The sequence below is a fragment of the Nyctereutes procyonoides genome, unplaced genomic scaffold, assembly GCF_905146905.1.
Source record: "Nyctereutes procyonoides isolate TBG_1078 unplaced genomic scaffold, NYPRO_anot_genome, whole genome shotgun sequence".
Classification (NCBI taxonomy): Eukaryota; Metazoa; Chordata; class Mammalia; order Carnivora; family Canidae; genus Nyctereutes; species Nyctereutes procyonoides.
This window is the reverse complement of record NW_026575133.1, coordinates 26,586,047-26,613,928: the sequence shown is the minus strand read 5'-3', so window position 1 is coordinate 26,613,928 and position 27,882 is coordinate 26,586,047. Positions and strand designations below refer to the sequence as shown.

The 27,882-nt window shown below is 40.6% G+C and overlaps 1 protein-coding gene across 1 annotated transcript; it reads right to left on the bottom strand.

Annotated features, from left to right (window-relative positions):
• ABRAXAS2 (abraxas 2, BRISC complex subunit) lies at nt 1–27,573 on the bottom strand. Its single transcript, XM_055300453.1, has 9 exons — nt 27,475–27,573; nt 23,033–23,123; nt 19,202–19,238; nt 16,963–17,029; nt 7,834–8,024; nt 6,909–7,028; nt 6,320–6,404; nt 4,529–4,643; nt 1–2,181 (listed from the first exon to the last, which is right to left on the bottom strand). Exons 1-9 carry the CDS (start codon nt 27,571–27,573, stop codon nt 1,712–1,714), a joined length of 1,275 nt encoding a protein of 424 aa, XP_055156428.1. The 3' UTR covers nt 1–1,711.
• Between the last annotated feature and the right edge of the window lie 309 nt (nt 27,574–27,882).

Genomic DNA, 27,882 nt, shown 5'->3' with positions numbered 1-27,882 from the left:
CCGTGATTAAATAGGTTTTTATTGTCACATTGAACTGCTTTGTCAGATATACATTGTAGGTTTCAGTATGGCATAAAAATAAAGATATTTTCCTGAATGTCAAAATCTGAACAGAGGAGATGGCAATGGCACTTAAAAAAAAATAATAAATTCACACTGGCGCTGAAGCCGCTAGAAGGGAGCTGATAAAAACCGCAACGCATTTGCAGATAAAGTGGTCTGCAACGTTTCAAATCCAATGGCAGTGGTGTAAGGCCAACAAAACCATGAGAGCAGGAAAACACAGACCCCACAGCGTGGCTCTCTGAAGAACGGCAGTTTTAATATTTCAGTCTACACTGTGTAATTTCATAGTGATACTGAAGCTCAGGGAGTAAACTTCTCTCCAACAAAATGAAACTACTTTTTCAGAACCCGGATTTGAAGCCTATTTGACACCTTCCTTATTCTCACAGGTTTTAGCTAATTCAAAGGAAAGGCAGTTACGATTTCCCAAAGCGTTATAACTTCGTGGGCTGACCTCATCACATACGGTGGGTCTCGTCATTTCCAAACCAGAAGCCTAACGTGCTCATGAATGTCTTTAGTGGTTTCACACATTCTGGGGAAAACTAGAAAACAAGCAGTAATTAAATAAAAATATAAGTGCATCCCAACAGAAAGTCTCTACACATTCCGCCTCTATCCTCCAAACAGCAATTAAAAAAAAATAAGTATGGTTATTCAGATTTAAAATGAATCTTTATTCACCAAGATTCCCAGTTTATTAAACGTGTTTTCCTCCACAAGTAAAACTAATACTAGGATTTGTCAGAAGAGCTAAATGAATTATTTCCCTTATGTATGAACTCAGCTAAATCCAGTGTCTGGAATCTGTTCATCATAAAACCCAAGTCTGGAGCATAACTCCCTTCTCTAATCCACTGCTGTGTGTCCTTCATCTTTAAGACTCCAGAACAGAGACCATAAACGTGGCTAGTGCAACATAGCAGTCACGGTAATTCCCCAAAAGAAAAATAAGTAATTTATTTTATGACATACTTATTTGGATGATTACTTACTGGTAATTAGTATTTCTACATTTTTTTTTAAAGGCAACCATTTTAAGTGACAATATATATCAGGCTAGTAGAAAAAAGTTGAAACAAAGCCCTCTCTTTTGATCTCACAAAGTCATGCAGACAAGAGAAGGTACATCCGATTTGTTCCAATCAGGCTTCTTGGAATTATCAAAATTTCTTTCTGGCAAAGATGAATTTGGCTCATCATAGAAAGGTTCTTTGAAGTCTGCTGCTAAACTCATTTCCCTTTGAAAAAGTAAATTTCAAGGCATGATAGTGCAAGAGGTAAGTTTTTGATTTATAGAACATTTATAGACTAATTGTGCTTAGTCTCTAATTTCCAATTTATTTTAAAGAACAGAAACTATGTTGATAAGTTTCACTTTGCCTAAATTTACCAGTACATCCATGAATCGCACCAGAATTAGGACAATTTGATTATCTTAATGATTCTGTCATGAAATCTGCACACTGTGTCTGCAGGTGAGAACCAGCGACGTGAGGCTCCTACCAGTTCTGTGCCCGAGGACCCTCCTGTTGGGTGGCCAGGGGTCTGAGAAAGCAGTTCTCCCCCCAGATTAAGTCCTCAAAAAACTCTCTCAATAAGCAATTAAGAAAAACAGTGCTAAGTGGAGAGTTTCTTTGTTCAGCTAAATCTGGGAGGTCTGAGTGTTCCTGGAGCCCCCGTCGGGATGTGTCATGGGTCGAGAATCCCTCGAATGGGAGTATTCACTGTTAGAGGGTTCTGTGGGGTCAATCAAATTTTCATAATCACTGTCATCTGATTCCTCAATGCTGTCTCCAGCTGCTCTTTGGGAAGGAGGAAGGTCTGTGCCACTTCCAGGATACTTCAGTCCAGCACTGGTGGAAGCAAAATTGGAAGAACCCACGGCTTGAGGTCGAGGCATAAAGACACTGGTTTCCATGCGAGAATGGCTCAAAGTACTTTCTTGATTGTTTGGGTGAAAATCAGAATAAGGGGGAGGAGGATCAGAGGCCTCTGCATCTCCAAGTGTACTTCTACCTTCAGCAGCAAGCCCAGAATAGGGCATCCGAGGGCTGAACACTGGCCCCAAACTTTCAGATGGCACCTGTCTGCTGATCATCGCCTGCTGCAATCCTGGACAAAAACAGAAAGAAAACTATAACACTTTCTCTTTTTCACAGCTTTGCATCTCAATGCATTACATGGTCAACCTGAATGTTCTAGGAAATGGCAACTGATGACGACTCTTAATTATCTGACATTTGCATAGTACTTCATAATTTACAAATCCTGTTGCTATACATTCATTTAAGCTTCAGAAAACCTTCTGAAGTATTGTCATCATCATTAATATCATTGCTTCCAAATTATTAGCCAAAGAAACCAGAGTTCAGAAAGGTGAAGTGACTTCACTAAGGGAGTGGCAAGAAGTGGAGCCCTGATACTCACACGCAGGTCTTTTAACTGCAGGTCCTGTGCTATCTCCCTCCCCCGTTGATCACTGTGCTCTCAGACTGTGGGGATGGAAGGATGAAATAAACAATCCTTAAAAGTTTAAAAGCCCTGTATTAGATGGCCATTTTCCAGGTTCCAAGCCATAAATATAGCACCTTTTTAAGATGGTAACCTGGGATCAGGACCTGAGCCGAAGGCAGACACTTGACCAACTAAGCTATCCAGGGACCCTTTCTCTTTTTAATGTAAGCTCTATACTCAACGTGGGTCTTGAACTCACAATCCTGAGATCAAGAGCCAGCCAGGTGCCTGATATGGCACATTTTTATGCATACTCTGGAATAGTCCAGGGTATATCTGGACTCAGATATCTGAGTCCCCAGCTTTGAAAAATACTGGTACAGAATTTAGAAAAGAACAAGGAAAATAAAATCATCCATAATTCTATCACCCAGATAACACTTAGACATTTGGTGTAAAGAGGACAAGATGTGGGGGTAAAAGATGTAAATTTTAGGGTTCCCTGGGTGGCGCAGCAGTTTGGTGCCTGCCTTTGGCCCAGGGCGCGATCCTGGAGACCCGGGATCGAATCCCACATCAGGCTCCCGGTGCATGGAGCCTGCTTCTCCCTCTGCCTATGTCTCTGCCTCTCTCTCTCTCTCTCTCTGCGACTATCATAAAATTAAAAAAAAAATTAAAATTAAAAATAAAAATTAAAAAAAAGTCTTTAAAAAAAAAAAAGATGTAAATTTTAGATGTCAGCCCCTCCCCCCTTTTGTGAATTCCAGTTTTATTATCCAGCCTTGTGTGTGTATGGGTGTGTGTGTGTGTGTGTATTTTAAATACATCTGAGATTATATGTTTAGGCCATTTTATTATCCTGCTGTTTCCACTTAAGGTTACATACTCAGCATTATCCACATCATTAAAAATTCGCTTCAATGGCTGTACAATATTCCACCATATAGATATGCCATAATTTGGGGCAACTGAGTGGCTTAGTGGGTTACGCAGCTGCCTTCGGCTCAGGTCATAACCCAGGGTCCTGAGATCGAGCCCCATGTCAGGCTCCCTGTTCAACAGACAGTTGGCTTCTCCCTCTCCCTCTGTGCTCTTACTCTCCCTCTGGCTTTTGTTCTCAAATAAATAAATAAAATCTTAAAAAAAAAAAAAAAAGACAGGCCATAATTTATTCAACTATTCTACTGCTATTTATTCAACTACTCCAATAGATTGTTTCTCAGATTTTAGAATTATAAAGTTGTGATTAATATTCTTGGACTTAAATCTGTCTGCATTTCTGATTATTTCTCAAAAAATATAACACTAAAAATGAATCAGATATCATTTACTCAAAAAAAAAAGGTATCATTTACTCGGAAATATGAATTATATTTTAATTGGTTTCCAAGAATTCTTATTAAATTAGAAAGGTTATAAATTTAATGTACAAATGTTAAATCTGGTGGTATTATAGCAAACAGGTCTGTTTCCATGCTGGAATCAATAGATTCTTGGGCCTTATTCTCATTCAAGCAGCTGGTTCCTTAGCTTAATTGTATCCATTCATCCATAGCTACCAAAAACCAGACATTCAAAGCCTTTGTTGTGACCTTATGAATCAAATATGAAGTGAAAAGGATACTAGGTAACTCCTTTATGTGGCTATGTGAGGAACACAGGACACAGTCCCTACATGCTTAGATTTGCCAGGATTAACTCCGTAAGAAAAACCACAGCTCCTGTAAACAGGTAACTGTAGTCAACACACGCACAGGTCTGCAGCACACACTTCTTGGGATTTACTTTAACTTGCTTTAGCCTTTCTACTTTTATCTTCTTTTTCTTCTAGTTCCAGATACTTGAAAGTACTTCTCTCCTGGAAGTACAAGTGAATGTTCTTTCACAAACAGCCTCATGTGGAGCTTGACAAATGTAGAAGGATTGCTGTGATTCATCCTATGGCTTGATGTTTGCAACAAGAGGTTTCCCTGGTATCAAATGGTGAAATTAATAGGAAACTCACTTCTTTCTTGTTCCTTTTCGTTTTTCCTCTGAGTGATTTGTCTTCTTAATTTGTTCACTTCTGCCTGACAAGATTCAACAACTCGCTCACTCTTTTCTACATCTGCACACACTGCCTGAGGGAAAAATGACAACAAGAACAATTAGTTTCAAATCCAAGCACAAAGCATTCCATGAAGATAACACTGATTGCGACCCTAGGAGGAGCCCAAATGCTTTATCAAGTTAAAAAGACACAAAGTAGGGGATCCCTGGGTGGCGCAGCGGTTTGGTGCCTGCCTTTGGCCCAGGGCGCGATCCTGGAGACCCGGGATCGAATCCCACGTCGGGCTCCCGGTGCATGGAGCCTGCTTCTCCCTCTGCCTGTGTCTCTGCCTCTCTCTCTCTCTATCATAAATAAAAAAAAAAAAAAAAAAAAAAAAAAAAAGACACAAAGTAGAACAAAATCATGAAGGTCCAAGGGACCAGTATTGTTTTTTTTTTTTTTTTGGGGGGGGGGGACCAGTATTGTTGTTCACTCACTTGCGTTCTTAATATTAAGACGATTATGCTATTTAGCCTATAAATTCTTGAAAAGTTAGGGCAAATTGGAAATATTTAATTTTTGCCCTTGATTGTTCATTTTTTATTAAAATGAAAAAAGGATTTTTGATACCAGTCTACCACACAAAGGACGAACAAAAGACAGGAATGAGAAGCTTTCAACTTTATAACGAACAATCAAAAATCAGATGTCACAAATAGATCTAACAGAAAATATTTATAACTAGGGAGATTGGAAAAGAAAGTAAGTTTCAACTGGTGTTTGCAAAGTGGGCCTTATTCATTTGGCAGTGAAATGCAGAACAGCCACTTTGAAGTCCGCTAGACAGTGCCGATAATCTGAAAAGAGCATGGTCACGAATTTAGGACAAAAAGCTGTTTTTTACTGCATGTTCTTTCCATAGCAGAAATCCCAGAAACAGCTGGAAAGTAGGCCAGTCACCAGTTTGCCTGTTTCAAGTTCCCTATCCTGCTAAGTGGGCCGTGACCTGGTGGGGACACTGGAAACTGCCTATTGTATGCTTTCTTCTTTAGCCCCAGGCTAATCATTCTGCTTTCTTCTTTTTCAGCAGCTGCCTAAATTCCCTTCTCTATTCCTTGGGACTTCTTCCTCAAAGCTAGGCTTTCTCCAGGCCTGGGAGAGCGTCTTCGGCTCTACCACTCTCCTTCTTGTTCTCAAAGCCTCTTTTGTTTTTATGGTTTAGGGCAAATTACTCCTAAGAACACACTGGGGATGATGAAAAGATCGTGGGAAAGTACTGTTAGCACCTAGCTCAGTAAGTGGCTGGCAGGAGATGTTTCCGTAAATATTTGTTGCATGAATGCCTAGGAATAAACAGGCTCCACTGCGATCTTCCCACTCGATGGAGGCAGCTGTGGGCAAAACGAGTGACCCAGAGCGAAGGAGCAGAGCTGTACTGGTTAGCAGTGCCCTCTGATGCAGTCTCACCTCCAAGTGTACTGATGGAGACAGATTTCCCAAAAGAAAACTGTTATAAATGGGGTCACGAGTATTTAGAATAGTAATTCTAACGCGGTACTTCAGACTCTACTTCAGGCACATAAGGAGACGGCCTTTTGTAGGCTGGCATGTGAACTAGCCTGCACATCTGAGATTAGTTTGGGAAAGCATATTCTGATGCTTGGATCATGATTCATTTGTCAGCTGAGAGATTATTAAGAATTAAAGTAGAATTAAAAGCATGTGGGCATTATAAATAAGATAAAAACTACTAGGTACATCAGTTACCTGCACTTTCTCCTGAAGTGCGTTATAAACCTGATAAATCGCCCTGATGTCTTTCATGACTCCATCCTTGTCAAAAAAGTCAGTACTGGAAGACAGGAAAAAGATGTCACAAAATTATTATAACTGCTAGGAACCTGGAAGGCATTTTCCCATCACTTCCACCTTGATCTATTATGTAAATGTTGCAACTCCAAATGACTGTCTCAGCAACAATGCCCACACTACTAGATATACAGAAGAGAAATAGAAAAGAACCCCTGTGACCAAGACAACTTAAAAAATAATAAAAAGTTACACATTTTTCAGTGGCCACATTTAGCTTTTGGAACTTTGGAAATATACAGATTCTATCCAAACTTTTATATAAAAAAAAAAATTGTAGCAGTGTTAAAAAAAAGATTATTGGTAAAAATAAACTAAATTTTCGATAAGCATAAAATTCTGACATACAGGGGTGGTGGTCTAGAGGATAGCCTGACTACATTTTTCAGTTTAAATCACATCAAACTTGATTTCACATGTCTCCATAAATCGGTTAAATACTGTTCACAAAAGACAGGAAGACATTTTCATTTCACTTTCAACTCACCCATGCTCTTTGATAACTTTGGCGTAACTCTGAGAAGTATTTGGCACTGAAGATACTTTATACTCCTGCTGGCTAGTATTGCCTAGATTGGGGATAGCAAGGGATATCCTTTGATTATACCTGCAGGAGGATCAAGAGAGATCATGTTAAAGGCGCTGCTCATCCTGATCCATGGGTCTTGGCAGTAGGAGCTGAAGTCTCTACACTGGTGAACTAACAGGCCTCATGGTGCCGCACCTGCTTGCACAGACAACCCCAGGATGCCCGAGTTAGTAGAAACTCAACTGTAAACTCCTGGAGAGCAGAGGTCATGTCCCCATAGCAACCGGCAGAGTGCTAAGGAGGTTGTACAAATTCAGGAAAATACCTACTGATTCATTAATTAATGAAACCTTGTGAATGGCTATTTAACAATTTGTTTTCATTGATGTCAACGTAATATAGTCTACAAGTGAATTTCCAGAAGGAAATCTTTTTGCTATTTATAGATAGACATCATAATCTTTTTTTTTTTTTTTTTTTGCTTTCACAAGTTCACAATGCAAAACCCTCATTAACCAGCAGGTGGATCAATTTTATAATTCTGTCTTTGAAATCGGTTTTAAAATTATAGACTTCCAGAAGCAGTAAAACTGTATTTCTACATAATGGATTATGGAGAAGCAAATGATGATTTCCAGCTGTTTATTCCTGTAAGAATTTATGCATAATTAACATATCTTGCTAATGCTTCTTGATTCAAAAACAATTTTAATTTATACAACTAACAGGAAAATACCTTCCCTCACCACAAAGAAAACTAGCTGAAGGAGAATTATAAAAGCTTTTCTTTAAAGATGCCATAAAATCACATTCTCAAAGTCATAAACCAATTACAGGTACCAACATCTTTACTATTTGAGTCTATTAGGAACTCTTTCTTTACCTTCGATTTGGTCTAAAGAGAACATATTCTAAAGCATGAGTGGAATTGTTGGCGGTGGAGATGAAGCTGAAGAGAAGGAAGACGAGGTCGGGCACCCCAAGGATGCGAGTGAGCTGCTTATGGATAACCTGCTCTCTGTATGACATCTGCTGCTGTGTATTTCGCCGGAATCTGTACCACCCAATAACTTTCTGCAATAAAAACAGAAGGAAAAAGGATGAAAAGTTGCGTGAAATCTTAAGAATTTAATTCTGAAGGTATCCATACAAACATTTGTACACAAGTTCGTAGCAGCTTTACATGCAATAGCTCAAAACTAAAAAAAACCCCAACTGTTCATTAACAAGTGAATGAATAAACAAAATTCCTAGAAGGAAACACAGGCAATAATCTTTTGACATCAACCACAGAAACATTTTCCTAGACAGGTTTCCTTTAGCAAGGGAACCAAAGCAAAGATAAACTATTGGGACTGCATCAAAATAAAAAGCTTGCAGGGACGCCTGGGTGGCTCAGTGGTTGAGTGTTTGCATTAGGCTCAGGGTGTGATCTTGGAGTGCCTGGATCGAGTACTGCACTGTGCTCCTTGCCGGGATCGAGTACCACACTGTGCTCCTTGCGGGGAGCCTGCTTCTTCCTCTGCCTGTGTCTCTGCCTCTCTCTCTGTGTCTCTCATGAATAAATAAATAAAATCTTAAAAAAAAAAAATAAAAAGCTGCACAGCAAAGAAAACAGAACTAAAAGACAACCTGCTGAATGTGAAAAGATATTTGCAAATGACATAACCAATAAGGGGTTACTATACAAAATATGTAAAGAACTCAAATGACTCAACACCAAAAAACAAAAAAAAATTTAAAAAATAGGCAGAGGACATGAATAGATATTTTTCCAAAGACATATGAAAGGATGCTCGACATCACTCATCATCAGGGAAATATAAATCAAAACCCCAATGAGCTATCATCTCACACCTGTCAGGATAGCTAAAAAAAAAAACACACAAGAAACAAGTCCAAAAGGAACCCTTTGTTCACACTGTTGGTGGGAATGCAAACTGGTATAGCTACTGTAGAAGACTGTATGGAGGTTTCTCAGAAAATTAAAAATAGAATTACCATATGATCCAGCAATCCCACTATTGGGTAATTACCCAAAGTATACAAGAACTTGGGGCAACTGGGTGGCTCAGTGGTTGAGCATCTGCCTTTGGCTCAGGACATGATCCCGGGGTCCTGGGATCAAGCCCCACATCGGGCTCCTTGTGAGGAGCCTGCTTCTCCCTCTGCCTATGTCTCTGCGTCTCTCATGAATAAATAAATAAAATCTGTTTCTCTGTGTGGGGGAAAAAAAAAAGAGAGAATACAAGAACATGAATTTGAAGAGATTCGCTCATACTAATTGTCTATTGCAGCATTATCTACAATAGCTGAAGTATGGAAGCAGCCCAAAAGTCCATTGATAGATGAATGGATAAAGAAGTGGTATGTATATACACATTGCAATATTAGCCAGAAAAAAGAATGAAATCTACTATTTGCAACATGGATAGATCTAGAGAGTTTAATGCTAAGTGAAAGAAGTCTGTAAGAGAAAAACAAATGCTACGTGCTTTTACTATGTGTGGAATTTAAGAAAAAATGAAAGAAAAAAAGAGACAAACAAAAAAACAGACTCTTAAATACAGAGAACTGGTCACTGCCAGAGGGGAAGTGAAGGGGGGGAATGGGTGAAACAGGTGAAGGAAAGTAAGAGTACACTTACCATGATGAGCAGTTAGTACAGAACTGCTGAATTATATTATACACCTGAAGCTAATATTAACACTGTATATTAGTTATACTGGAATAATATATTTTAAAAGGGCACAAGAAGACTTGCAAGGATACATTCATTATCTTATTATGTTGATGGTTTCATGGGTTTATGGATATTGCAAAACTTACTGAAGTATATACTGTAAATATGTGCAGTTTATTGTATGTCAATTATACCTCAATACAATGATGTAAGAAGTTAAGCTTCATCAGCTCTAACTATAGGATAACTAAACTGTCTAAGTGAATTAAACTGATATGCTTTCTAGAAGAACATCTCTTATAATGTGATCTGCTGGACATCTGAGAACTTACTACTGGGGTCACTCAAACCTGCAGAATTAGAATGTCCAAGGGTAGAACCAGGAATCTGAATTTAAGAGAAGTTCCTTGAGTTTTTTCTTGTACACACTAAACTTTGAAAATCTCTGTTGAAGAGACAATTAACTTTGTCAGAGAAACAATCTTTACATATTCTTTCCGTAAAACATACTTTTTAAGTGAAAATCCTGTTTTAAGAAGTAAAGGTAGCTTAATATTGATAGTGTCTTTAAATTAACAGTAAATTAAGGGGTGCCTAGGTGGCACAGTCAGCTAAGTATCTGAATCTTGATTTTGGCTCAGGTCATGATCTCAGAACTCTGGGGTCAAGCCCCGCATTGGGCTCTGCACTCAGCACAGAGTCTGCTTGACTTTCTTTCTCCCTCTGCCCCTCTCACTCATGCTCTCTAATAAATACATAAATCTTTCTAAAAAGTAATTAAATAAAAATTAATTAATTAATTAATTAACAGTAAATTTAGATTATGTTTTGGTACTTTCACGTAGGAAGGAAGTGAACCAATTTTTGCTGAGCCCCTGTACCAGGCCCCCAGATAGTTATATGACAAATATTTTCACTACTTGTTACAACCTTGGGGGATGCTTGGGTGGCTCAGTGGTTGAGCATCTGCCTTTGGCTCAGGTCCTGATCCCGAATTTCCGGGATCAAGTCCCACATCAGGCTCCCAGAGGGAGCCTGCTTCTCTCTCTGCCTCTCTCTCTCTCTCTGCCTCTGATGAATAAATAAATAAAATCTTAAAAAAAAAAAAAAAAAGAAAACTGTTAATCTAGAAAACAGACTTAAAAAAAAAATCATCACAACCTTGGGAAGTAAGGAATGTTTTTTCCACTGGGTTCACATCCCATGCAAGGAATTGCAGGGAACAAAGAAACAGCTCCTGTCCTCATGGAGTATTACTGAACATAAACCATAACTTCCAATTACATTAAAGCAATTAATTCTGGGGATCTCTGGGTGGCGCAGCGGTTTGGCGCCTGCCTTTGGCCCGGAGCGCGATCCTGAAGACCCGGGATCGAATCCCATGTCGGGCTCCCGGTGCATGGAGCCTGCTTCTCCCTCTGCCTGTGTCTCTGCCTCTCTCTCTCTCTCTCTCTCTCTCTGACTATCATAAGTAAATAAAAAAAAAAGAAAAAAAAAGAAAAAAAAAAGCAATTAATTCTGATATTCTTTATTTTTTTAATTTTTATTTTTTTAAGATTTTATTTTGTAAGTAATCTCTACATCCAATGTGGGGCTTGAACTTATAACCCCTAGGTCAAAAGTTTCATGCTCTGCCACTAAGCCAGCAAGGCCACCCCCTGAAATTTTTTAAATAAAAAGAAAACCCAAACATTTCTGATAGTGTAAATCTTATAAAAGAGATGTTTTGTCCAACGTCACTGAGTTAATGAGTGATAGCCTGTCTGCCTGTCCTTTCTACTGTACAATGGTAACTTTATAATTCCAAATGGGTCACATGATTGTGGCCATTACAAAGTGAAGAGTAGGGATCCCTGGGTGGCGCAGCGGTTTAGCGCCTGCCTTTGGCCCAGGGCGCGATCCTGGAGACCTGGGATCGAATCCCACATCGGGCTCCCTGCATGGAGCCTGCCTCTCTCTGTGTGTGACTATCATGAATAAATAAATAAAATATTTTTAAAAAACAAAAAAAAAAACAAAACAAAAAAAAACAAAGTGAAGAGTAGATTCTAACAAATTTCCAGGTGATCCTGATGCGGCTGGTCCAGGGACCACACTTTGAAAACCAAAGCTCCAGTTGAAGCCCCTCTACATGTAAAGATGGAGGGGAAAAAAAGGCGCCCTTTGAACATTTACCTTCATTTAATGAAATGTTTAGATTAAAATACCATTGTTTATCCTTTCACAGTGGGAAAATCATAATGAATCATTTCACAATATATATCAAATTAACAATATCATTTCACAATATCAAATTAACACAATGTACACTTTAAACATCTTACAGTTTTTATATGTCAATTGTACCTCAGTAAAGCTGAAATAAAAAATATAATACAGGGACGCCTGGGTAGCTCAGTGGTTGAGCATCTGCCTTCGGCTCAGGGCATGATCCTGGAGTCTTGGGATCGAGTCCCACACTAGGCTTCCTGCATGGAGCCTAGTTCTCTCTCTGTATTTGAGAGCCACATACATTTTAATAAACATAGTTCTAATACACTTTATGTATTTACTTACTACTGTGACAAAAATCTTTACTAGCTTGTATTTTTTAATGGATAATTCTAGCACCCAGAGGACTTTTAAAATTACTATGTATTTATTTTTATATGAATTCAACTTATTAAACTTTTGTTCAGTTCTTGTACTTTTTTTTCTTTCCTTTTTTTTTTAAAGTTTTATTTAGGTAATCTCTACACCCAATGTGGTGCTCAAACTCACGACCCTGAGATCTAGAGTCACACACTCTTCTGAATGAGATAGCCAGGCACCCCAATTCTTAGAATTTTTCGATATTAGATTTGAACCCTGACAACCAGTCAATTTTTTAAGAGTTTCTACCAGCACTTTCTTAAAAAGTTAATATTGATTAAATAGAAAAATACTTTCTACATGTTAAGACATTGTTTAAAAGTACCCGTGTATTTTTAAGCCTAATATTTTATTTCATTTTAAGTAGTTGCCATACCCAGTGTAGAGCTCAACACAGGGCTTGAACTCACAACCCAGAGATCAAGACCTGAGCTGGGATCAAGAGTCCAATGCTTAACCAGGTGCCCCTAAGCCTAATCTTTTAGATGTACCTTTGTAGATAGTACAATAACCCTTTTGAGGTGGTGACCCAATTTTCTATGTTTCCTGGGAGGGAAAAAACCAAACTAGAATCAACGATAAAGCTTTTCAGTCACCAAATATTATGTGTCATCTTTGCTTTTGTACTACAAATGTGGATTTTTGAAAAGAATCCCTAAAGAGTTCATAGAATTATAAAATCCCATAGGAAATACAATGAAATATTAACAATTCCATGGAAAATATAATTTCCAAGTAAATGGAAGCAAAAAACTCATGTATTTCTTTTAAAGATCTTATTTATTTGTTCCTAAGAGACACATAAAGAGAGGCATAGACATAGGCAAATAGAGAAATAGGTTCTCTTCAGGAAGCCCGATACAGGACTTGATTCCAGGACCCCAGGATCACAACCTGAGCCAAAGGCAGACACTCAACCACTGAGCCACCTAGGCATCCCCAAAAACTCGTATTTTTTAAAAAAAATTTTTTTTATTTATGATAGTCACAGAGAGAGAGAGAGAGCGAGAGAGAGAGAGAGAGAGAGAGAGAGAGAGGCAGAGACATAGGCAGAGGGAGAAGCAGGCTCCATGCACCGGGAGCCCGACGTGGGATTCGATCCCGGGTCTCCAGGATCGCGCCCTGGGCCAAAGGCAGGCGCTAAACCGCTGCGCCACCCAGGGATCCCCAAAACTCGTATTTTCAATTGCAAAGGGAAACATGAATAATTGTTCTAGTACAAAATTCTAGAACATCAAAACTATAGATAAACTTTAAATTTTTTTTTAGAATCTTAGTCTCAGGAACTGCAAAGTTAACTCCAGCTAACAACCTATGGTTGGTATACTACAGATCAAAAACAGCAAATCCAATTTTTTTTAATTTTATTATTTTTATTTATTTACTTGAGAGAGAGAGAGCATATGAGTGAGTAGATGGGGGGGTAGGCAGTGGGAAAGGGAGAGAATATGAAGCAGAGGGCTCATTTAATTTTTTTTTCGGTAAGCTCCACACCCAATGTGACGCTTGAACTCACAACCCAGAGATCAAGAGTTGCATGTTTTACTAACTGAGCCAACAAGCCGTCCCCAGCAAATCTGATTTTTAAACCTCCAAATTAATTTGGAAATGTGTCTTTATCTACTGCTGAAAAAACTACCTGGTAGAGTTCTTCTTTTCCAACTTATTTTCAATTATAAAACATTGTTACAAAAAACTTGCCACATAAAGTCCCCCTTCATCAGCTGCACCTCCCCACTCCCCTTCCCAAATTAAACATTTTTAAGTTTGGTTTCCTTCCTTCCAGATCTTTTCCTGTACATCTAAATACTCGTTCTGATTTTTGTTATTACATAAAATAGGCTCAAATTATAACACTGCTTTTTTCATGTAACACAACTTTGACATCCTTCTAGGTCATTACACAAGAACTTCCCTCATTCTTTTTAAGGTCTGCCTCACATACCACAGTACAGAAGTGCCAGCATACCTTACCTGACCGCTTCCCACTTGTGGACATTAAGATTGCTTTCAAAATTCTCGCTATTAAGCAAATTCTCGCTATGCAACAAAACATCCTTGTACGCTGGGTTCGGAGGCCAGACTGCTGGGTTTAAGCTTGGACTCCATCATTATTTGCTGGCAACCTTCAGCAATTTTCTCACCCTTGCTGCCTCCGTTATAAAATGGGGATGGTAAGAACAGCAATTTACCTCCTATTTCCCACACCTGGAAAGTGCTTAGAACGTGGCCTGGCGAAGATTTAAAACTATTCACTAACACTAGCTTTTCATATCTTTGTGCCCAGATGCAAATGTTTACTTGGGCCAGATTCCTAGAGGCTGAAGTACATATTTAAAATTCTGTTATTGCAGGCACCTGGCTGGCTCAGTAGGTGAAGTGTGCAACTCTTGATCTCAAGGTCATGAGTTTAAGCCCCACGTTGGGCATAGAAATTACTTATAATAATAATAAAGAAAATAAAATAATAAAATTATGTTACTGTAAAACTCTTCTCCTAACTGTCTGTTATCAACTTACATTCTCACCAACTACAGCTTCCCCATTTCCCACAGCCTTACCAAAGCTGGGTATTAGCAATCTTTTTTTTTTTTTTTTTTTTTGTAATAGCAATCCTTTTACACTTTTGCTAATCTGATGGGTAAAAAAAATAGTATGTTGTTTCAGTTTGCATTTCCTGACTGAAGATAAACATCTTTTCATTTATTTCTTGGTCATTTGTGGATTTCTTTTTTCTTTTGTGAATTTCCTATTCATATTCTTTATTCATTTTTGTCATTTTAAATTTTTTCATCTATTAAAAAAAATTGTTACTTTTAACATGCAGTGAGTGCTCTAGAAAACTGTGCTCCAGTAAGAATTTTCATGGAATACATTCAGTTTTAGAAAGCATAAGAAAAGTTCATTGTCTAAAATATGAAACTAGGGGCACCTAAGTAGCAGGTGAGTTAAGTGTCTGTCTTTGGCTCAGGTCATGATCCCAGGGTCCTGGAATTGAGCCCTATGTCGGGCCTCCTGCTCAGTGGGGAGCCTGCTTCTCCCTCTCCTCCCCAGCTCATGCTGTCTCTATCTCTGACTCTCTCTCAAATAAATAAATAAAATCTTAAAAAAAAAAAAAAAAATGAGGGACATCTGGGTGGCTCAGTGGTTGAGCATCTGCCTTTGGCTCAGGCCATGATTCCAGAGACCCAGGATTGAGTCTGATGCGGGCATCAGGCTCCCTATGGGGAGCCTGCTTCTGTCTCTGCCTCTCTCTGCATGTTTCTTGTGAATAAATAAAATCTTAAGAAAGAAAGAAACAAACAAACCAACTGGAATGAGGTTGGTGGCTGGGATAGGAAGGATGGACTCCCAAGAGATTCTAGAATATATGCTCCTGGGCAAGTCACTGAAAACAAGAAAGCTGGACAGTGATGCCTGTGACTGCTCTTAACTCCATTTTCCAGGTAGCTGGGGATGGGATCAGATTATGGAAAATGAGCACCTTCTGAGCCTGTCATCATCCATAAACCTGTCTGTCTGTCCTTTCTTCCAGCCTTCCCAGTCTTCCTTTCATCTTACCTGCTTGTCTTTCTGCTTTTCCAACTGACAGTAGTACTGAGGGGGGCCATAGATGGGAAAGGACTTTGACGGCACTCTACTCCTGATGCCCCTCTTCAGACACCTGGGCACCAAGTCCCACAGTGCTTGTTCTTTTTTTCCACAAGCCATCCTTTAAAAGCTTTTTCATAATACAGGCGTCTAAACAAAGGCATTTTGTTTTCTTTTTTTTTAAATTTTTTTTGAATTTATTTATTTATGATAGTCACAGAGAGGAGAGAGAGAGAGAGGGGCAGAGACACAGGCAGAGGGAGAAGCAGGCTCCATGCACCGGGAGCCCGATATGGGATTCGATCCCGGGTCTCCAGGATCGCGCCCTGGGCCAAAGGCAGGCGCCAAACCGCTGCGCCACCCAGGGATCCCGGCATTTTGTTTTCTATGTGACAAACTGAAAACTTTTAATAACTTTTTTTTCCTCGAGGGATGGTTTAATAACAAATCTATTTTTCTGGAAATGACATTTCAAGGCAAAACCGCAAAACACACATATGGTACAACAGAGCAAATTATAAATGAGATCATCAGACAATGCTGCAGCAATAAAACTGGTTCATTTTCAATTCTATTCAGACTTGCTGACCATAGATAATCAGAACGTTATATGCATATGTTGACAGAAATAATAAATACATGACCTTTTGGAAAAACATCTATGTTCAACATTAATTGAACTTGAGAGAGTAACATATCCAAAGATGGTTTAATTACAACTTACATTTTCTAGAATTATTTTTCCTGGTTATAAAATTAATGCATGGATATAAGATATCTGCAAAATTATTTTTTAAATTACAAAATAAAAAAATAGAACCACCCAGAATCAACTCAATTATTTTTAACTCTCTATAGTTCCTGTTTTTCCTTCTGATGTTTACATAATGGAATCATATCATAAATACCTAAATTTTTTTCCCTTGATAGGTCATAAACATTGTCTCACATCTGCAATTTACCCTTAAAATCTACCTAAGTCAACAGAACTCTCATATATTAATATCAAATCACACTGTTTTATTTTACATTCCTTTCTGGTTTTAAATTTAGATGATAAGATAAAGAGTAATTTCCAAATCAGACTGGGCAACAAATAGGACATACCTTTCTCCGATCTTTAAGAATCCTGTCCAAACTCTCTTCGTTAACTTTGCTTGCATAGTCATAAAAACTGGTTTTTTTTTAAAAGAGAAAATATACTTTATTAAAATTGCATAGTATTTTGACATGAATACACTTAGCCTTATGTGTCTATAGGTCACTGAATCCTAAAAGTTGAATCCTATAATCAAGATATAGTTAGATATAACTGCATATCTTCAACAGCCATAGAGAGAAATCAATGTCAATGCTTTACTGATGATAGAAGGTATCTTTTGCCTCAATGAATACTCAAGAGACTGTTACATTCAAAAGTTATTACTTCCAAATGTGGGAGGTGCTGATTCCAAGTAATTAGGAATTCCAATGGCGGTGACATCTTTTCCTTGTTTCTAAGTATCAGTTACTTATGGGGGAAAAAAAGAACACAGTAGCTCATTTTCTGAAAAATGCAGAAAGGAAACGAACATCTGCTGAATGCTTAAGGGGCTTGTCAGTATGCTTTCTCATCTTATTTCATTTCATTCTTGCCTCAATGCTGGTAAGCAGGTATTAATACAGCACAACACGACCCAAGTTTTATTCCCATTTTTGTAGATAAAGATACTTAGGTTAAGTGACTTGCTCCAAAACACAGGTGGTAGATGGAAGAGCTGGGACTGGAAGCCAGGTCTGCTCCTCAAATAGACCTACCTGACCAGGATCCTATGGTGAGCAGGCCAGGCATAATGATGTGTGACCTCTCTTACCACTGGGTGTGCTTTTAGGAATGCCATCTTCCTTCCTCCTCCCACCACAGTTAAGCCCAGGCCTCATAAAGCAGTATTAAAAAACCAAAAAACAAAAAATCCCACTGAACTGGGAATCAGGAGATACCAGCTCCAGCTCAGCTCTGCTTCTCATTGTACAATCTTGGGCAAGTCGCTTAACCTACGTGGCCTCCACTTCCCTTTTCACAAAAGAATTCTAAAGTTTCTTTCAGTTCTAAGAATTATAGGTCTATGATTTAAACTTAGTTAAATCCTTCTGGTACAACTCTACTGAAAGGTTTTTGAGGAATTCCTCAGAAGGGAAGGCAGGGCACACCTAGAAGAGCTTCACAGTCAGGGCCAAATCGGACACTTTCATGGACCAAACACAGTGAATGTATGGACCAGGCCTGAATCATTTCACTTGCTCTGAGATTTTTCTCAAATGAACTGCTTGTCTTGGTTCCCACTCCTCTTTCAATTATGTAAATCTAAAAGTGATAAAGATCTCAGCTGCTTTCAGACTTTGTCCACTTTGTCCATCTTACATGAGAACAATCCTCTGAACTAATTAATGGTTAAGTGTGCGGTGGGGGGATAAAAGGAGGAGGTGGGTCCCCAGGAGTTCTTGGGTGCAAGGGCCTGGGTGTTTGGGCCAGCTGGGAATGGGACAAGGATCAGGGGGAAAGCGGCAGGGGACATAGAACAGGCACAGATAGGCACCAAAATTTGTGGCAGGGGTTAAAGGAGTGCTGACCAGAACGTTGAATCCTACTAATGTGGGCAGCTCTGGAAGAGAAGTACTGGCTTCTGGGAAGGTAGACCGTGCACTTAGGGGGAAGTTTAAGAAAGAGTTGAAATCATCATACCAGCCCAGGTGGACGGCTCTGGGACTGATAGTGCAGGCAGAGGCCCCAATGTTGTCTGAGGAGAAGTCTGGTGGATGGGGGGATACTGGCTCTTGTCTCCCTCACTCACCCTTCTGAATGTGGTTCCTTCCATATCTTTCTCTTGCTGTTGTTTAGTTGGTTTTAGTATATACCTAGTGTGTATTCACTAACATAAACACAAAAAGAAAGGTCCATGTTCTCCTTCCTTACATTTTAAAGTTGAACACTGAATATTTTTTATATACTTCTTAAAAACACCCATTAAATTCTCTTATCCATATGTGACCCTTGATTAACTTCCTGATCTGTGGCTGAAAAGCCCTTGCTTGTGAAGCTGCTTTCACTATAAACCACTGGGGGGCAAGATTTATAGTCCCCTCCCCCTTTCCCGAACCTGACATAGTGCCACACACACATTGGGCACTCAATAAATAAGTGAATTTGGGTGCCCTCAGTTATACCCATGACTGTATAGCCACAATCAGCTACAAGCCTAAATGTATGATTGTATAGCCACGATCAGCTACAAGCCTAAATTCACTAGTTTTTAATCAATTAATCTTTTAATAAGGACTAAAAGTGACAAAGAAGGATACAGCTTACCTAAAAAGTTTTGAACAAGGCTGATGATTATGGATTTCTGTAATCAGAAAGAAGGAACACAGCTTAGTTAGTCATGTAAGATACAGGCAAGTATAAAATAGCCCGTTTGTTTGTTTACCAAAACCTCAAACAATAAAAAGACAGTTTTTCTCTCCTAAATAGGTGCTGTACACTAGTGAAGGCAGTGTGTCTTAACACTTAAACTCAGGGACACATTCTCAGAACAAAGTGCAGAACAAGTTTTGTTCCCATTTGCCCATACACGATGAGCACACATCTGAAAGCTTTTATTCAAGAACATACAGCTATTGTGTGCCCTCATTTAATCTCACCTATTTAAATAAAGCGTAAGAGAGAAAAAGTAACAGCTAACTGGAAGCATTTAATCAAAGTAGACAAGCAGTGTGAGGGCAGCTTGGAGAGAGGAGGGCCTAACCACCCTACCATCAATAACCCACTAATAGCTCAGGACAACTTGGACCAGGTATTTTGATCGGGAAGGGAGGAGGAAACTCTGGAGGCCTGTTAACCCTTTCAAAGATGGTCAGCACCAAGGGAAACATGTCCTTTATAAGGCAGATCCTAATGGCTTCTGGAAAGACTGCTGTGATTAACCAGAGTGAACAATTCCTTCAAGCTCATCAGGGGGCTTAGGATTTGGGTTGCTTTGTAAGACCATGAGACTAATTAACCACTCGATCCTATTAATAACATTCTTCTGGACAGAGACTCATCACCTGTTGTTTAAAAAGCCACAGCTGCAGAGTTCCAGGCTGCAATTTTAATGCAATTAAAATAAAACCACGACCCTGGGGGCCATGGTACTATGCCCATTAGCTTCTGCACTGATGTCAATGCTGCTAAAACACACTCACAGATGCAATCCTTCTGCTGGAAAGACAAATTCATTGCTTGGCATGGCTTTTGACACTGTGATGCAAATAAGAAAACCTCACCCAGAAATTGTTCCTTCTTTTACCACCAAAAATAATACAGTACAGCATCTTACATTATTTCAGTGATACTATTAGTAAAGCAATTAGAATGTGGATCATTTGTAGCAAAAACTTTACAGAGAGTTCAGGAAAAAGAAAAACTCACCTTCTACTTTACAGGAAAAAATATTTTAAGAAAACCCCGAAAGTAATTTCTGAACTCCAAATACACACTGCTATCATCTACCACCAGACTTTTGTCATGATTTATAATTGGGATTAGAAGCACACTAAAGATATGCCCTAGGTATCACGTGACATTTGCTAAAGGAAGTTGAACCTTTCTAAGACTTTTTGCAATGCCTAAGCACTCCATGGAGAAAATGGGGTGAAGGCCTCAAACACAATAAAGTTGTAGATTGGAATAAAGCTGGCTGCCACACTGGCTCATGGAGCTCTGGAAATAGGAAGGAGCAGGGCAGCCTCACCCGGGATTCTACAGTCTGCCATGCTTCCAGAGCTCACCTACATGGCGGACTGGTCATCAGGTACATAAGGCATCTCTCTCTACAGGCATTTCCCTAGAAGGTCTCCCCCACACCCCCACCCCATCCCCATCCAGCAGGCCGATCTTCCTCCCTCTGCTTCTCCTAGGGGTTGAGACAACAATTCCACTACTCCCTCTTCTATCCTTTCCAACAACTGCTGCGGCATCGCCTAATTAAGGAAGCTCTCCAGTGGTTGTCTGCTCCCTCTCCTTCTAGAACTATGGGTGGACAGTTCTGCTTAAAGTGAGTCAGCCCAGCTTTGAAAATTAATATGTAGTCAACATAAAACGCGAGGCACTTGGCGTTCAGAATGCAGCACTCTATATGAAGTCCTTATTGTACAGAGTAAGGTCAAAGTGTCTGTGCGTGGACATTTGCAACAAAAAACAACTCTGGTCAATTTGTTTTATTTAAAACGTCTTATTCTGGAGGTTAGGCTATGCCAGAAAATTTCTTTACACCACTGGTCTGGAATACTACTCATGGCACTTTACCTAATGTTTGGCCTTTCAACCCAGGTTTCAAGCCCCTGGTTTATGTTTCTAAGATGTATTTGTTTTTAAAAGAAAACTATTATAGTTTTCTAGTCCAGCAAACACACTCTGCCCATGAAATCCACAATCATTTCACACAATGAACTGGATATAGCTAATAAATGAAACGTTGTGTGGCAGAAGATGGTTGTCATGGCACTGCATTAACTGGGATCCTATCGATCGGTACTTCTCCGTATCTACAATACCATGGAAACATATTTACTACAAGAACTAGAAGATTTACGAATCAGATACAGTGCACAAAGCTGTAGAATTTGAATTACTTTAGCATTCTATTTCTTTAAAAATAAATAGAATATTCATCATAAGTGCTATTTTTGTGATCATGCTGGGTAAGAGAGCTTTTTTGCATGGTCTGCTGTCAGTTAACTGTGCCTGGCATTTTAACCTTCATATTCCAAATTAGTTTTGAAAATCCAAGTACAAACAATAAAATTACATACATGTTCAATGAAACCATATTATCTATTTTAGGATTTTAAAGAGTTAAGCAAAACAAAAACAAAAACCTCAGTGAAAGAAGTATACAGTATATCAAGTCTTTATTTAACAAGTCAGTACTGTGGGGAGCGGGTTTTATAGCTTAGGTCCTTTAGGAAATGAACTGTTTCTTGTTTTCCCCCAATCCTAACCCCACCTCAATCCTTATCCTGGCCTTCCAATCCATGTACTAGAAAGCTATCAGAACTAGAAGGCTTGAAATTGATGATGTGGCCCCAACATAACCTAACCTTCCAGTAATATATCAAACCAGAAACCACTCACCTTCACATGTTCTGTATTTTCATCGCGTAGAAATAGGCCAGATTCCGTTACCTTATGCATGCACTCCTTGCTCTGTGCTCCCCTGAATACACTGCCCACTGACCCTAAGTTTATCTCCTTCCTGACACCTTTACTGATTTCACCCACTAGCAGCTTTTTTTTTTTTTTTCCAACTGACAGGATTTTCTCCATTCCTTTCTTACAGTACTCATCTTGTACTGTTGTCTGATATTTCTTTCCACACCTCTGGAATATAGGGATGCATCTGGGTATTCCTCTCATTGCCTGGCACATGCCAGGCACAAGCCCCACACACAGATGGTCAGTGAATGGTGGCAGCATAAGTGAAATGTCCCTTGCTGTGTTCTGAGTATCAGGATATGCTGCTGTTTGGTGACTTGTTCAAGGTGCAACTGAAAGGAGTTTGATCCCTAGTTATCAAAAAAAAGACTGATCCGAAAGGGGAAAGAGAGAGAGACAGACACTAATACAAAGACAGTGGATGCATCTATATATAAAATACTCCTTTGTCTTCCCCAGCAATCACCCCAAAATCGACTTTTTGGTTTGTTCTTCAGAAGGCTGTGTAGACTTAGCAAATAGCTCACATAAACAAATGTGAATATCTTTGCTTAGTGCCTCCAGGGAGTACCAGCCCAACAGAACCTTTCATTACAGTATGTGGTGATGATGACAATGGGGAACAGCCCAATATGCACACTAGGGGTTTGCTGTGGTGCGGAAGAGACTATCATGCGAGACAGCACACAGTGATTCAGTAAAAGACCAGTTGGTGGATAAGAGATAGCTTTACAAGCTACCTAAACTTACAGCCACGAACTGCAAGTTCACACTGACTTACAGAACATTTCATACCAGTTATCAGGGCAAATGATTTGCATTGTGAGTTTAGCTGCTTTCTATGTACTCTTTTTATCTTTCAGATTAAAGCCAGTTAAGGGCCAAAGAACAAAACAAACAGCATCAATATAGAAAAAGTATTTCTAAGCTCAGTGATAAACTCACCAATTACTTGCAGAAATTCTGTGTTGCTGATTTGTGAGTCACTGATGCTAAAGGTTTCTTCTTGTCTTACCTCTCCCAGCAGAAATCCTTCCTAAAAGTAATAAAAGAAAATAGATGCAGACTAAAAATAAAAATGATCCTTTTTACTGGAAGAACAACTGGGGGCATTATAATTTTATAATAATTTTAACAATCCAAATTAAGCTTGCCATATAAACTACTACTCTATAAATCAGTAAGACTAAAGCAATGAGATATATCTATTAACTGGATTGCTTGAAAAAAGGATTCCATACACAACGAAATATTTTAATCCTTTCAAAAAAACAGAGGTTTTTTTGGGATTTTAACAAAATAAGTAGAGCGAATTCATTTCCTAAATCCTACTGAGTATAATAACCAATATCAAAAAAGCTCAGGAAGCAGAAATATTCCAAGGTTGTTTTCTCGAAACAGCTTCAATTTATTTCATTGTTTTAAAAGCACTGTTAACGACAGTAGGATGAAGAAGTTAACACAATGCACAACGAATTGCTCTTGTACAGGCTGTGGGAAATGAGGATTTCAGCAAATAAATCACTCACATGAATGTTCTTCCTTAATAAATGCCAAAGTCAGTTTCTTTACACCTTTGGAGAACGTATACCATAAATCCTGGATTATATAGCACATAACCTACTGTGTGAGCACTTGCTGTCACGTTCAGCGCAAGCACAGCTGGAGAACATTAACTCTATATGCCTCAGTAACTTCCCTATAGAGGCTGAACTAATAGGCTGCCTGCAATCTCCCTAGATAGCCACATGGCTTACTCCTTCCCTCCATTTGGCTCTTTACCCTAACAGCACCTGATCAGAGAGGCCTTCCCTGGCTGACGTAACAGAAACAGGGCGTGCCAGACTCTCTGTCCCGTCCTCTGCGTTTTCTTCTGTCTTCTCACCGTCTGCCATATTACATCCTTACATTAATAGACAAACGCCTACACCTACTAAAATATAAGCTCCGTGAGAGCAGGGACTTTGTGTTTGTTCACTGCTATATCTCAGCAACTAGCACAGTGCCCAGTACATAGGAGGTGCTCAATAAATGCTAGCCAGGGATATCTGTTGAAACAACCACCTTGTATTATATACCTTTCTATTCTAGGCTGACCCTTCAAATCAATTAAAGAGATACCCAGTTGGAATTTGTGGGGGTGAGGAGGAAGAGACAGATGCTTTACAGCATAGCTTTTGGATTGGATTTAGGGGAAGGAGTGTGCTAAATTTCCAAATCATCATGTATAGGGCAATTATCAAACTTGAGTAATATACAGATCCCCCTTAAAAAAAAAACTTTCTCAAACCTGAGGGAGTGTTCATGACTTCTAGTTTGAGAAAGTGACTAAAGAAGCTTGTCTTATCCTATCAAAGTCTTTCAGTTACAAGTTCTCATGACAAAAGAGAAGCTTTCTCTTTGTAACAAGTTAATAAAAATTAAAGTGAAAATAATTCTTTAATTCCTACAGAACTTTACACTCTAAGAACATATCTACAGACCTTAGTGTTCCACAGTCTAGGAACTGCCAAATTTAGAAAATAAAAATAAAGGATACCGTTAAATTTGAATTTCAGATAACGAACAATTTTTATGTAATATTTAGGATATATTTACACTAAAAAATGATTTCCTATTTTTCTGAAATTCAAATGTAACTGAGTGTTCTGCATTTTATCTGGCAACTCTATCATAGTCCTCAGTTTGAAAAAGTTATTAGTGACAGCAAAACATTCTAAAACTAAGCACAAAGGAATGCTTCTTATCTATTGGTCTGGATTATCCAAGCCATTGTTACTTTACAGCAGGAGAAGGTAAACTATGGTGTGTGGGCTAAATCTAGCCTCATGCCTGTTAGTGTACAGCCCACAAGCTAAGAATTGCTTCTACTTTTAAATGGCTGAAAAAATAGGAATTAATATTTCACGACAGGTGAAAATGATATAAGAAAATGATATAAAATTCAGAGTCCATAAATAAAGTTTTACTGGAAATAATGACCCTAATTAACTTATTGTCTATTGCTGTTTTCTCCATACAACACCAGAACGGAGTAGTTGCTACAGAGACCACAGGGCTCACAAAGCCTAAAATATTTACTTATCTTGAAAAAGCTTGCTAATCCCAACTCTACAAAATGAGTAGTTTTAAACTAATGTCCTGCCTGGATTTAAAAAAAAAAAAAAAAGAATATGCTACAAAAGCAAATTTTGCTTCAACTTAAAAATATATAATATTGACATCAACGTATCCCACATACGTAATTGTGAGAAGGTTAACATAACCAGCTGTGGTCATACAAAACACACCTGCAAACTACTGTCGTGGTGAAAATTTCCATGAGGTCTAGCACCGTGCCTGGCACGGTGTAGATATTAAAGGAAGAGCTCCTTTTTTTTTTTTAATTTTTTAATTTTATTTATGATAGGCACACAGTGTGAGAGAGAGAGAGAGAGAGAGAGGCAGAGACACAGGCAGAGGGAGAAGCAGGCTCCATGCACCGGGAGCCCGATGTGGGATTCGATCCCGGGTCTCCAGGATCGCGCCCTGGGCCAAAGGCAGGCGCCAAACCGCTGCGCCACCCAGGGATCCCCAAAAGGAAGAGCTCTTGAATTAAGTTATAATAACAAGGGATCCCTGGGTGGCTGAGCGGTTTAGTGCCTGCCTTTGGCCCAGGGCACGATCCTGGAGTCCCGGGATTGAGTCCCACGTCAGGCTCCCTGCATGGAGCCTGCTTCTCCCCCCTCCTGTGTCTCTGCCCCCCCCCCTCTCAAATAAATAAATAAATAAATAATCTTTAAAAAAATATATAATAATCTAAGTAACATGACCATCTCACTGCAGGTTGTAGAAAAACTACCCACTTGTCAACAGGTAGCTGTTGATCCTTACAATAACCCTGCCTTTTACATAAACTGTGATGTTACAAGCTACTCCAAGAACCAGAGACGTTAAAAGGCAACGAAACCACATTTAATACTTCCCATGGACGCTGGGAGTATCACAAACAAACCACCTTTCTGTGGAACTGCATCACATTACTTAAACAGCTGGCAGTAGCATCAAAGGCCTTAGTGACCAGAGACACGGGCTAACCCTAGAGAAACCTAGGCTGTACCTATTCCCGTCGCTACTCTCTACCATCAACACTATAGAGCGAACAGCACCATGACTTCATGCCATCCAACTTACTAACAGGGTGGCCTCCCTATAGATCAGTTTTTATGATTTTTTTTTATTTATTTATGATAGTCACAGAGAGAGAGAGAGAGAGAGAGAGAGAGAGAGAGAGGCAGAGACACAGGCAGAGGGAGAAGCAGGCTCCATGCACGGGAAGCCCGACGTGGGATTCGATCCCGGGTCTCCAGGATCGCGCCCTGGGCCAAAGGCAGGCGCCAAACCGCTGCGCCACCCAGGGATCCCCTAGATCAGTTTTTATTAATGGAAGCTAAGGTTGCAGACATCAAACCGAATCCAGTTCCTTATTCTCTAGGGTAGCATTTTGCTTTGTAATGATGACCACAAAACCCTCACACTGACTAGAGGAATTTGAGTAACTCCCGTCTCTTAAAAAAAAAAAAAAGAAAAAGATCACCTCTTCCGCTTGGTGGACAGATCAGACATGTACTTAAAGACAAAAAAAAAAAAAAAATCATCTAGTTTCGCAAAGAAACTTCCCTCCGGGGCGAATGACATTAAAGGGCCAATTCGTACACTAAAGACCCCGAAGCCGGCAGGCTGAGCTCCCCCCGCGCGCGCCCCTTAGCCCGCGCGTCTCCCATCCCTCCCTCCTACGGAGGCCTGTCGTTTCCCGGTGTCGCCGCGACCAGCGCCGCGGGGCTCGGCACACCCGCCCCGGAGCTGAAGGTGCGACTTGCACGCAGGCGGACCCCACACCTAACGCTCCTGTGGTTCGTTCTCTCCCGTTTTCCATCGAGGCGAAGAAGAGCGCGCGGGCGTTATCCCACAAGGATGCACAGTGACAGCCGCGGCTTCCCTCGTCGCACCCCACGGCCGCCGGTGAGGCCGCCGGGCGGGGCCGGGCGCCTAGACTGGAGCTCGGTCTCCCCGCTCCCTGCGGACCCCGGGGGCCCCCGCCAGTCTAGAAGCCCGACTCTCAGGGAGAGGGGGGCGGGCGCTCCTGACACCGCCGGCGGCCGACCGAGGCAGCGCTGCCAGGAGGGAGAGGGGCCAGGGGGCGGCAGGCACTGAGCGAGGGGGCCCATCCCGGGGGCCGAGGAGCCCCGGGTCCCCAGCTCCTCCGGCCGGCCCCGGAGCCCGGGAGCCCGGGAGCCCGGGGTGGGGGTGGGGGTGGGGCGGCGAGCCGCCGGTGGCCCCGGCTTGGCCGCCGGCCTGGGACGAAGGCTGGAAGCTCCAGCGGCCGCGGCGGGGGGCCCGGCACCTACGTGGTCCGCGTTGCTGTTGGCGCTGTGGAAACACACAGCGCTGAAGGTGTAGCCCGAAATGGAAGCCGCCATGATGGAAATCTCCAAATCCCCCATCATGCCCCGCGGAGGGCACGCAGCCTTCCGGCCGGCCCCGCCCCTGGGCATCCTGGGAAATGAAGTCCTCCGCCGGCGAGGCCCCGCCCCTCCCCGGGTGGCGGGAGGTGGGACCCGGCGCCCGCTCGCCAGGACGGAGAGAGGCTGCTTTGCCGGCGCGATGCGGACCGACCCCGGGGGAGGTGTCCTCTACGTGGGTCCCGCGCCCAGCACACGTCAGACGCTGCCTCTCTTCTGTGTCGCCCTTGATAGTTCCCCAAATCGTGCTTATCTCTTTGCAAATGAAACTCTGCCTAATAAAAGCCAACAGGG